Genomic DNA, 12,659 nt, shown 5'->3' with positions numbered 1-12,659 from the left:
ATCTTTTGCACATTCTTAGTCATATGTTTTTTTTCACTCCGAGCCCAGAGTAAATGTTTGATGGATACAAGAATTCGTTTCCAGAGGAAGGTGTGGAGATTGAGTGTTGGATTTTAAAAAGAATTGTATTGAATCAAAAACTTGTAGAAATCAGGGACTTCGCTGTGAACGCTGCTTGGCCAGATATTTTGATCAAATTGAATACTAATATCAGATAAGATGAATGATTCAGGCGATACGAAAACTTCCATTCCATTATAAATAAGGATGAGAAATCATTAAACTTCATTTTTGTCAAGCTGGCACAAAATGGTAGCAGAAATGACAGAAATCCCTTCAAAGTCAATGTTTGCTCTTAAGAAGTCCGTGGTAGAATGTACACTATAAATGTAATTGTTAAAAAGCCATCAGAGGGCTTCAAAAGCATTGCAATTCTTCAATTCCATAAGCATATGGCCTCAGAGGTGCGCACATGAAGCAAGAGTGAGAGGTGTTATGTGCACGTAAGTGCCATATTTATTATGCCCACGACAAAAGTTATCATTTGCTTTCCCCACAAAGTGTATACTGCCAAATCAAAAAAACCGTAAACACCATCCACAAATTTATTGTTATGAGTCGTTTGATTCGTGATCTTAGGACCAAAAATCACAAATTGAGCGTTCATTCAGCTCCAGAAAGAAGCAAAAATGTTTTTGATCTCATCTTACAATTAAGATATCTGGAGATTTCACAAAAACGCCAGTGTCGATATGATCAAAATTATGACTCAATAGAAAATGCTCTCTGTAAACCTCCGACCCATCAAATTGCTACATTTCAAAAATTTCGCACCGAACTTCACATAAAAGCATTTGGACCCCACTTGGGAATACAACGTATGGCAATTATTTTCCTCTTTCCCTTTTGGTGAGCAATTTTGTTCCCCGTGCTCTCTCGTTTTTGTACGTTCTTGGTTGGATGATGATATGATGCTGTCCTCGATGCATTTCACACTTATGGAACTTTCGACAGAACATCGGATGGCTGGCGACTCTTCGCTGGAATCCAAGGATGTCATCAGTGTGCGACGAGAGTGGACAATTCCTGCTCATCGCCTCTCCTGGCAGGAGCGGAAACCAAATCCAGAGCAATAAATAAAAAGAACACCCGGATCGTGCGGAGAGTTCCAGTCTTACGGGAACCCAAGTCGTCGGTCGACATGTCTTGGGAGGTGAATCTAACTCAGGAACAAATGTCGATCGGAATTTGACCATGCCGCTCCAGCAACTCTACCCCCATCTTCATCCGAAAGTCAACCACACCTTCATCCACCCCTCCGCACAAATTGGCCCTTCAATCATGGATGAGGGCGAGCCTAGATCGTCCAAATCGTCCTCGGTGTGTCCCATTTGTCAGAGTTCCGAGCCCCATTTCCTACATTACGACGGTCTTAGTTGTTATAGCTGTCGGGCGTTTTTCCGTAGAGCTCACCAAAAGACCCGCAATCCCAAATTCACGTGCGTTTTCAATGGGCGGTGCGAAATCACGGTGCGCAATCGACGATCCTGTCGAAAATGCCGTTATGATCTTTGCTTGCAAGCGGGCATGAGGCCGGAACTCGTCCTCGACGAGGCTCAGAAGAGACAACGCTTCTACTCGTCTACCTTGATTCGATCCCTCAGTTTCTCTGGAACGAGCTCTCAAATGGAACGAGGTGGAACGGAGGGTCCGTCCACGTCCAGTGGCGGTTCCAATGTGTCGCCAAATATTTCCGAGACCTTGGGATGCTCGTACCATCAACTCATTCAGCGGTCCCTGAACCAAAGCTATCGACCGGGAGATCGAAGTCCAGACATTGATCCCCATGGGACCACAACTAACCTGGAGGAGTTTGCTCAATCCCTCATTGTTGACTTTAACAATTTGTGGTGCAACATGAATCTGAGCGTTGAATTCGTTCAAGGAATCACGAATCTTCACCATGGCCAACCTGCCGGAGAAGCTTTACGACAGTTCTTCAAGAGTTTCTTGTCGTCATGTAAACAAACTTTTCGTGACTTTGCTAAAGGCCGCGATGTTTTCAAGTTGTTTCCCAATGACATTCAGGGCTATGTTCTGGCTCAAAACAGCCGCTTGTACTTGACTTATATTCTGGCCACTTATTTGGGCACAGAGAGTGGGAATGAGCAAGTTGAACAGTTGCTCGGTAATCATTGCCCTTTGAATTATTCCAATGCTGGTTATCGCTCTTTGCGCATCGAAGAGTTTTTCTCCCTTATGAATCGACCCCTGGATCCCAATGTCTTGAGCGCCATTACCGCCAAATGCCGGTCCATCGTGGCCCTGAAGATTGCCCGTTCTTTCCATGGTTTGGTCGCGTATCTGCTGCTGTTTCAATTAGATTTGACTTTGGATACGTTTCCGGGGCAAAGTACTCTTCGGAAAGCTTTTGCTCAGGCCACCAAAGTTATCTGCTTGTCGCAAGAAAAAGTCGATAATCCGATCACCGAGCAACATCTCTTTGATTCCATCAAAGACTTACTGTGGTTATGTCAACAGTTCCCATTCTTGGGGTTGTAAGGAAGCTGTTTCATCGACATTTTGACCAAAAACGTACGAATCGGTCTGGACTAGTAAGAAATTTCCACCATCACAACAACAACTACAACAACAACAACAACCGGTACTGCCACTTTTGAAACCTGACTTGTCATTCTTTCGCATCGCTACATCGCTATGAACAACTATACATCGAACACTACACAATTTATACGTGAGGGTTTCCCGTGACGATTTTTACTGGTACATCGTACATCGACGCCAAATTATTTGTCTCTCTTTGCTGAGGTGATTGGAAAAAAATGCCTAATTCATCGAATATGTTCCCAAATACGGTACATGTGATATTGGAATAGTGTATTAGGTCTACTTTATGTGTTGTCTCCCTGAAGAATAAATGGCCCCCCCAATGCTTGTCAGAAAAGTGTTGCTTGTAGAGTTTGAGATGACCCGTCATCCGTTAGGGTCGAAGAATCCCCAAAGGATCCCTCTAAACCCACAGCAGGTGGGAATTAGTTCGAAAAATCACATATAGGAGAACCACCGACCGTCAACTTTTTTTTTGCATAGGCTGGGCATGAACCACTGGAATATGGACGGGGACGATAGGGGCTAGAATTCACAATTTGCAAGCAACATATTTCAAATGTTAGCTCAATCGAACGACTGGATTCAAATTCATCAATTATCAGAAAACAACTCTTCTTAGAATGAATGAACTAGCCCTCTTATAGAAATTGATTGGCAGAAGAGGGCTAAGTCATTCATTCTGTGAAGAGTTGTGTATTTCTGGACCCTTACCCTCTTTTCATATTAGCACAATTGTTCTTACAGCATGCTTCACGTACCGAGAAATACTACTAGAGGGTACTGCAAAAGAAAAAGACCACTTGTGTCTCATTTAACTTGTGAAAAAAAAACTGACTCGAACTTAACGACACTGGCTTGAATAATTATTGGAATTGAAATCTTAAAAAACGCACATTAAAATCAGGCCAATGCTCATATTACTGAAGCCCACGTCATCAATAACCACTTCGAGAAGAAGAGCCTCTATGATTCAAGCTTTCAATTCCAAGATGGGTCAGTTTGAAATTGAAGCCGGAAAGGGAAATGGATAATTAAAACCCACTACAAGTGTGTTTTGGTCTCTGTTACCGCTTAGAACACTTATACATTTTCTGTACGACGACCTGTATATCAATCATAACGTCATGGTATATTGTTCCATTTATTTTGGAGCACCCTATTTGCATTTTCCTTATCAACTATGAGAAAAAATACTGAGCAGTCACCAAACGAATATATCTTTAATAAAACAAGAATAATCATGTCAGCTTACCTCATTAGAAACAATAACATCAGAGACGGGCATGAATCCAAATATGAAGAGGAGGTTAAAATAAAATAAAAATGAAAAAAGACTTGGATTTTTTTGGTTAGGTTTTTCACGGGCTTTTCTAACCGCTACAGGGAATGTTATCCCCAGTACTAATAAAATGAAAGGTTATAATTCGTCTATTTTTTCCATCCTATTCTATTGATTGGCTTTTTTTATATATAAGATAGAAACCGTGAGCGTACGAACCATTTTGCTTTGAAGTATTCTTTTAATTCAATTGCATATTGCATTGTTTTCTTATTGTCACTTATTCCAGCCATAAAAGCTCGGAGAGGATCGTGCTATCATTACTTTTTTGGGAGTTATTCCTGAATATTATTTAAGATTGGCATTCGGACTAATTACGGGTAAATGCATGCAAACATGGAATTTTCCTTCTGCCAAAAAGTTGGAGCATTTCCTTCTTGGATTTTCGAACTATTTCCGTGTCATTTACTTCATTTACTAACCATTATTATCATTAAAGAAGACGACATTTTTGACAAGGAAATCCCTGATCATATCCAATCATGCTATTTACAAAGAAATAGCTACGTAGAAACTTCAAAATTCATCACTTCATTCCTTATTTCTCGACTTCCAGAGGTTGGTAGGTGAATGACAAGGTGCCTTAATATTCTGCATTGGTGATAAATCCCGGAAACAATGGCCAACCATCAACTATGTAGAGCCAATAGTCTTTGCAGAGGACATAAACTAAAAACTCTTGGATGTTGAGATTAGCATGGCCTAGAACGGAATGAAAGCCCCATGAGCTTCTTGGTATGGAGGCCCTCAGATGCCGTGAACAATGGCCGGGACCGGCTGCACCACATGGAGGTACTCAAGCACATAATTTTTAAGCCAGAGAAGGTCACCTAAGCAACCACAAAGAAAGGCAACTTTTTGGTTGCTCCTGGTCTCGTGAATAATGCGCTACAACCATATCTATCAATAGAGCTCGGAAAAAAATTCTGTTTCAGGGCCAAATAATCACTAAAAGCTTTTTTGAAACCACCAAACAATTCATTTTCAAAGGAACAAAAAAGTATCACAGACAAAGATATAAACCTGTTTAAAAGCAAAAAACCGCATAAAAAGACAACATTATACAAAGTTTGAAGCAATTACCAAAGGTTTCAACATATTTCATTGTTTCACAATTTTTAAAATCAAAAGGCCTCTTGAAGTTGTCTCCCAACTTGGATCCTAATACCCTAAACCATGCAGGTTTCTAGAACAAATTTGGTTCCACTGGGTACTTTATTTTAGCTATCTCTCTGGGTGAAGAGACCTGGGCTAAAATACAAATGATTTTATATTTGCTCTTTTGTGTGTGTAAAGTATTGAGGTTCTATTTGCATTTTTAGGAAAAGCTTGAGCTTTTGCCAAAAAGGCAGGCAGTACTAGTGTTAAAACTAGAGAACAATAACTAAATTACAATTGCAACAGACCAACAAGATTGGGATAGTGCAGTATGCAGTATTTAAAGAAGTTGCAAAAGGTATTTTTTTACAATACATCTTCAAAAATATCCATCAGCTTTTTCCTCAACCAGAATTCAAAATAAATGACATCAATGAAGTCCTTCCTCCTAGCCAGCACGGGTTCCGAGCACATTTTAGCACGGTTACCCAACTGATTGAGCATATAGAGCAGGTTTTTGAGGGACTGGAGAGCCATGAATCAGTCGATGTAGTTTATCTCGACTTTGCCAAGGCCTTTGACAAGGTAGATCATGGCCTTTTAGTTAGCAGGCTCCATGAGATTGGGATCCCAGGCAAGTTCTCAAATGGCAAAGAAGTTTCATTTATGGTAGGAAGCAAATTGGTTAAGGTATAGAGGGATCCCTTAGTGACATACATGATGTCAAGTCAGGTGTCACCTCAGGGCTCCATTTTGGGTCCTCTCCTTTTCATTATCTTCATTGCTCCGCTTCAGAAGCTTTTGTAGTAGTAATGTCAGTATCTCTTCTTATGCTGATGATACAAAATGGTATTGGTAGGAGATGGTCAGGATTCCGGTTGTCTGGCAAAGGTCCTAGACCAAATTATTCCTGGGTTGCTGCGAGTAACATGGCCTTGAATGGAATGAAATTCCATTCAATGACCTTTGGGTCGACGCCATTAGACACTCCACTATTAGATGATGAAGGTAAGACATTGAGCAGGTCTCATCCATGAAGGATTTAGGTGTAGTCCTCCAAGATAATGGAAAGTTCGATGAGCATATTTCCAGTTGAAAGTGGTAAGGCTTTTCAAACATGTGGTTGGATATATCGCACGTTTAAGTCCAGAGATAGTGTCACGATGCTAACTCTGTACAAGTCGATTGTTCAGCCGCATCTTGAATATGCCTCACCCATTTGGGCTCCAATGAGTTCAGCAGGTTTGCAAAAAGTCGAACAAGTCCAAAGATGTTTCACTAGGAACATCACAGGATTGAGAGAGCTCTCATATTAGGAGAGACTAAAAACGGTAGGACTCGGCGTTGTTCAGAGAAAGTACGAAAGGTATCTGATACTGTACGTTTTCAAAAGCATCCATTAGCTTTGTCCCAACCCAGGATTTAGGGTCAATTCTAGTGACCGTAGAGGCTTAATGTGCGTTTTGAGAGCACCTTCAAGCCCTCAAGAATCCAGGCTAGTTCGAACAATGAAGTCCACATCTCTTCTTTCTCGGGCTCCTGCATTGTTTAATTTGTTGCCCTCTAATATTCGTAAGGAATATGTAGGCCTTGTGGATCCGGTAGCATCTTTCAAGTCAGACTTGGACAATTTTTCTTAATAGCATTCCAGATCAACCTAAATTCAAGGACTAGCTCGGTCTGCCACACTCAAATTCTGTGGGTAGACCAAATATCATATAAAGAATGTAAAGGTAATAAATAGACGAATTATAACCTTTCATTTTAATAGTACTGGGGATTACATTCCCTGTAGCGGTTAGAAAAGCCCGTGAAAAACCAAGCCCCCCCCCCCCCAAAAAAAAAAAAAAGTTATTAGTGAATGTCAAGGTTTACTATTTTGAGCCCTCCAGTCCGCTGAATCAAATGCTCAAGTGCATAAGTGTCGGGTCTAAAATGCTTCTGCATGATTGTAGAAAGATGTCTTATCATGGCGTACGATTTTGTGAATGACAATTTGAAGAGACTTGATGAGTTTTCAATCACAGTAGTTCCTGTAGCGATTGTGGCTCAGCCTAGCGACGAAAAGCAGTTAAAAATCCGAGCCTCTGCTTTACACGTCTTTAAAAAGAGCCCTTTTAGCAAAGCACATGCCCCTTTTGCAATATTAACTTGCATTTTTACTAACAATCAGAGAATATTTGGATTTTTTTGGTCAATTTACGAATGAATATGTTGTTCGGACTTAACATTGCAAAATGATCTAAATCTGTAGTCGGTTTTATCATTCTCTAGACCGGAATTGCTCAAATTGTCCAAATATGCCCCCCCCCCCCCCAACACTTGCCTTGAAATATGTAAAGACTCAAGTAAGAGGGCCAACAAGTAAGTCGACCCTTTTCGCGTTCTCTTTTCGTCAGGTGACTTAACGCTTCAATTCTATGCAACTATTTGAATTAAATTTTTCATGTGATTGGTGTTCCTAAAATGCTTTGGGATCAATATAAACACCCTCTATAATGGTTGTTTAATCCAATCATATTACGGAATTCTCTAAAACCGTTAATAAGCTATTTGCGCACACATCACCAGAAATCCGATTTCGTAAAAAAAAAATGTTTTCCTTTACCTCTATTCTTTTAATTTCTCATTCGTTGTCAAAAGTATTTAAATATATGGAATAATACTTAGTCAATTTCCCGTATATACATTATTTAGACTTCACTCCGGTCGGAAGTAACCAAATCGGTGTTGTTCCAAGCCTTTTCTAAATTTGCTTTCAGAGAGGCTCCTGGTCGTGTCAATGTCACTCACTCCACTGAAGTGAAGAGTGGTTGTGGTCTCGTCAAAGGTTTTGGCATTGGGCACTTTGGGTAAGGTGAGATTCAAACTATCCTGATTTCTCATCCGATCCAAGAAGGCCTCACATTGGCATCTGCCGGCTCTGCAATCCACTGGGATCAATGACATTTTTTTTGGACGGTTTTTTTTCTTTGCGTGGCACGTGCTCCTCCAAAGAGGTGGTCTCAACGGTCAAATCAGCTCTAGTCTCGGATAAGTCCAAGACCACGGTGTAAAAACTCGCTTGTTTTCGATCATCTCTTTCGCTTCCTGGATGATCTTTTGAGATGGTTCCAATTCATGATTGGACAAAGGATGGATTCCGAGTGAATGGCCGAGTCCGCTTGATCGTCTTCTTTGGATTCCTTTTCGGATTGATCCTCTAGTTCCGACAGCATGAGCTCAACGGTCTCGTTGTTGGATCCCGGAGGTTTGGAAGATCTGGATTCCAACGGTCTCAAGGCCTCTTGGAGATCGGAATGAAGGGAACTCTTCATGTCTCTGAAAGTCGGAATCAATTGGATTACAAAGTTAAACCCCTCGTATTCTAACCGAGGATTAGCTTGGATCATTCCGTCAATCCGATCTGTATAGCACTTACTTGACCACGATCCTGAGTCTTTGTATTTCCTGTTCGGCACTTGATAGCTTCGTGCTCAAGTTAATGGTTTTCTTCGTTTCGTCAGTGAGCTTCTTGAGCAATTCTTGGTTGGCCGATTTAGCCACTTTGAGCGAATCTTCAAGGCCCACTTTCTGCGTGAGTAAGGCCAACATGTCGTTATTGTTGGCGGTGAGTCGGGTGATCATGGCCTTGAGCTCTTGAATCTGTTCGTTCTTGGCTCGAAGTTCCAAACTGATCTCGTGGTTTTGGCTGGAGCTGGAATTTGGTAAGGCAATTATTATTTCCCCTGGACATCCATCCAAGATAAGTATTCATGAGATCAAAACGCACGTGACCAACAAAAACACGTATTTAACATTGGATGATCTTGTTGTTCCAGCTCTTTTCCTTACACAAGTGGAATCGTTTATAAAACACCAACATCAGAATTTATCCCTCAAAATCAGACTTATATATGTGAAGGATGTTCTTCCCTTTCAAAGAGATGACTAGGTTGGAGAGACAAGGAAAGAAGAGAGAGAACATGAACCACCATAGTTATCATCTGCTCCATCATCATCATCGTTGACGTTTTGTCGATTTTGTGGCATCGTTGTCGCTCAAGCCATCGAGGATTGAGGTAATTGACCAAAAAGTATTTGCTCAGATCCACACGACAAAAATGAGGATTAAGATCCTTAATGCGATTCCACGTGTATCATAAGCAAATGCCACTGCTCATGCTAAAACCACGACAATTCGCACAAGAGAGGTTTAATTTTCATTTTTTATGGACAAAATGGAATTGTTATCTGCCCCCTCTAATTGATGTTGGTTCCTCCCGCCTTTGTTTATTTACTTCTTGTTTTTGAGGGCCTATTGTAGCTGATAATCATACAACAAACAAATAGATTAAGTGCTCAGAAAGCTTCCTACCTTGCTTTAGCTCTCGAGGAATTACTCATATTCTTCAGTTTCGACCTTTCAGCAGATGCATCCAATGTATCTTGCTTCAAATTGAGGGCCACGTATTCCAGATCGTCTAAAATCTTGCTTGCTTTTTCAGGATCTCGATCAGAATTGAGAGCGGATCGCATCTCTTTCAAAAACACGCGCAGAGTCCGGTTTTGAAAACGCCCATGCACCGCATCCACTTCATCCCGAGGATGTCTGTTTGACTCTTGGCTGCGTTTCTTTGGTCTCAAGGATTTGCCACTTTCGGCTTTGTCTTTGGATTTCTTCCCAGGTTCAATGGAACTGGCCTTGGAAGTCTCTTGCGAGTCTAAATTCGACTCGGCAAGTAATTCTCGCCATTGGTTTCTCTGGGGAGGCCCATGCGTCCCATGGGACACGGCCTTGCTGGCCTTCCCTGGTTTGTGGTGGCGAGTGGTCACAATTCGTCGGGTCTTGGTGGGCACTTGACTTTTGGGCTTATGGGTCTTGATAGCCACCTCCACAAGTGTGTTCCCATTATTGAATATTTCCTTTCGAAAGGTGGGCGGCTCCTCATTCATGGTTCGCACATTCTCCGCTTGGACCCCGCATCTGTTCAATTTGTCGTCTAGATCCTTCACAGCGTGCTTCCATAAGGGACCCGGCATCTGAAAAAGTCGTGCCTATCGGTGAAACGGGTCACGTTTACGTTCGATAAAATTTATTTTCGTCACAGGGATAGAATGACTACTACATCAGATAGTATATCGTGCGGATTGGTTGCTTGGTAAGATGAGATTCGTGGTGTTCAAATCGTTATGATTCGATGATGGAAATCGTAGTAGGAGGTGAAGTGGTATCCCATATTGGTGAGCACAATCACGTATTCACAAATGGAGAACAACGAGTACACCCCGGGTTCACAGTAGGTATTATGACGGTAGTAGAAGTAGAGCGATAGCACTATGGTCGCCAGGTTGACGCTCATGATGCTCTTCTTCAAGAACAGGCTGGAGTTCTCCAAGGGTGTTCGCGAGGCCCACCACAACGAACTGACAATTAAGTAGCTACAGATGAGGTACAACGAGGAACTCGCGATGAAAGCAATGAAGCAGGCTTTATGCAACGAGAAGTCGTCCTTGGAAGCGGCGAAGCTGAGCAGGAGAAGGGCCAGATTCTCGATCACATTGAACGTGAACGTGGCACGGGCCAGGTTCCGGAATCGACCCCGTAGCCCCTGGCGGTAGTAGAAGTAGTACATGCGGGCCAAAAGAAGCCGTGGGGCGGAATGGAGCGCGATCCCCAAGCGCCAAACATAATATTGCGGTTTAAACACGCTAACAGCCGAGGAGATGGAAGGAGCAAAGTTCCACACATTGCAGTGGGTGGCGGTGGTTCGCCGGAAGTTGTACAAGTACGAGTAGCCGATGCAAAACACAAACGAGGCCAGGGGCAAGCTCACCGTGACCACGGCAAATCTCGGGAAGCTGATGGAGAGCAAAGGAGCTTGGAAGCGCGGCAAAGACGAGAGATGCTCGTTCAATAGAGGGATCTTCTCGCTTCGAGCCCCGCCCCCGGAATCCGTAGCCCCCCCGTTCATGGCGCGCTCATCTGAAAAAGAGGCCGGGGACTGAGTGTGGAGGCGTCGACGAACCTGAGCAGCCATACTGAAACTGCCTTCGCCCTCGATCGAGACTTGGGGATGTCCAGGGGACTTGAGAGGCTTCATTTCATTTGATAGATTGTGCAATTTCGCTAAATTGAGAGGAACATGAAGCCTTGCAAATGAGAGAGAGATTGTATGCAATATGTAAGCTAGGTACGGCGGCATTCGGCATTCTAAGTTTAGGTCATGGATAAGAGACCGGATGCCTCAGAAGGGCACATCAAGGTTATGAAGTATCTTATGTTGAGGAGGGGAACGTATCCAAAATCGAAGCGGATCATCTGAAAGGACATCCGGCTTGTTGAGAACAATGTCAGAGGATCGGCTAGAAGGCTGTATACCTTGGATTCAATCCAACCCGCTCTCTAATGGTGCAAATACGCAGAATTAATCTCCATAATCCTGAGCCCAATTGGCGAGGAGCCTTATTTCGCTATAGCTATCACGGCGAGGGAAACCATGGATGCGGATTGATATGGCTGAAATCTTCTACAATTCAATCAACTCTTTGCAAGTCCCCCTCACAAGATAGGGGGGCTCAACCTTTTTTGGCTGCTTCTCTAATTCTCAGAATCAAGACCATCCAACGGGGAAAGACAGGATTCCAACATCTTACCGTACTGTATGTTACTGACATGTTCATAAAAAGGCAGACATTGGTTTTCTTAGTTGTCATGAATGTGGGACTTTTGAGTCGCTCTAAAATATATAGTCAACCTCATGCAAGTACATGGGGGTACATAGAATACAGCATATTAACAAGGATGACAAATGTGTTCCTAAGCTAAATTGCATGTCTTTTTGGTGCACAAGGAGACCACTTTATCGATTTCGTATGTCTATTATGTTACCTAATCCGCTTTTAAACATGGAATGATCGGAGTAAGTGTCGGACTGAAATAGCTCCGAGTGAGTGACTTGGCTTATTGAAAAAGATGTCTTCCGATAAAGATGGGGCTTTTTTTGCTTTCAAATCCACAAATCACAAATTGGATGGCGCTTGCTTTTCATTTCCGATGGAAATGTTCATGCACGATGCTTCAAATGCCTTTTCGGGCTTTGATGGAAACACTTAACAAAAATTTGGGCACTTCTGTCACCCGCAAAAGCATGAAAACTAATTCAATCATTTTGCTTTATGTAGTTTTGGCTAGGATTACAAACTTAGTAGCCAGAACTCAACTTAAAAACTAAATTATTCCTTAGCCTTTCAAAAAAACATAAGGAACCACTTTGGTTTTATTACTTTATGAAGTTCTAGCCCCCATAAAACCACTTAAAAAACCTAAAAAGATTACAAAAACTGAACTTTTTAAAAAACGTAAGTAATAAAAAGGGAGAGCACCCTTAGTTAGCCTTGGCTTTGAAAATCCTGGTGACATTTGAGGCTAGCTTACGGATTTCCCTCGTGCAATTATAAATGTCATACGTCACAGAAAATGTAAGCTATTAACCCGAGTGGCAGCCACCCATGACTATTGATTTGATCTCACCAGTAGTAAATAAGTCACTATATTGGAGACGGAACTGTTAAAAAGAAAGGAAACCATCATACATGTTTTCCCCCTCGG

General features: G+C 42.1%; 3 protein-coding genes and 1 pseudogene across 3 annotated transcripts; 1 reads left to right on the top strand and 3 right to left on the bottom strand.

The window, feature by feature from the left end:
* Positions 1 to 854, bottom strand: part of LOC131884063 (myosin heavy chain, muscle-like) — a 7,284-nt pseudogene extending 6,430 nt beyond the window's left edge.
* Positions 855 to 1,187: 333 nt separating this feature from the next.
* LOC131883896 (uncharacterized) lies at positions 1,188 to 2,942 on the top strand. Its single transcript, XM_059231502.1, has one exon. The coding sequence runs from the start codon at positions 1,255 to 1,257 to the stop codon at positions 2,560 to 2,562; it is 1,308 nt and encodes a 435-aa protein (XP_059087485.1). The 5' UTR covers positions 1,188 to 1,254; the 3' UTR covers positions 2,563 to 2,942.
* Positions 2,943 to 7,650: 4,708 nt separating this feature from the next.
* LOC131883897 (uncharacterized) lies at positions 7,651 to 10,090 on the bottom strand. Its single transcript, XM_059231503.1, has 3 exons — positions 9,426 to 10,090; positions 8,490 to 8,765; positions 7,651 to 8,389 (listed from the first exon to the last, which is right to left on the bottom strand). The coding sequence occupies exons 1-3, from the start codon at positions 10,088 to 10,090 to the stop codon at positions 8,143 to 8,145; spliced, it is 1,188 nt and encodes a 395-aa protein (XP_059087486.1). The 3' UTR covers positions 7,651 to 8,142.
* LOC131883898 (post-GPI attachment to proteins factor 2-like) lies at positions 10,090 to 11,603 on the bottom strand. Its single transcript, XM_059231504.1, has one exon. It carries the CDS (start codon positions 11,251 to 11,253, stop codon positions 10,231 to 10,233), a length of 1,023 nt encoding a protein of 340 aa, XP_059087487.1. The 5' UTR covers positions 11,254 to 11,603; the 3' UTR covers positions 10,090 to 10,230.
* Between the last annotated feature and the right edge of the window lie 1,056 nt (positions 11,604 to 12,659).

The sequence above is a fragment of the Tigriopus californicus genome, chromosome 7 (assembly GCF_007210705.1).
Source record: "Tigriopus californicus strain San Diego chromosome 7, Tcal_SD_v2.1, whole genome shotgun sequence".
NCBI lineage: Eukaryota > Metazoa > Arthropoda > Copepoda > Harpacticoida > Harpacticidae > Tigriopus > Tigriopus californicus.
This window is presented reverse-complemented; position numbering and strand designations above follow the sequence as displayed.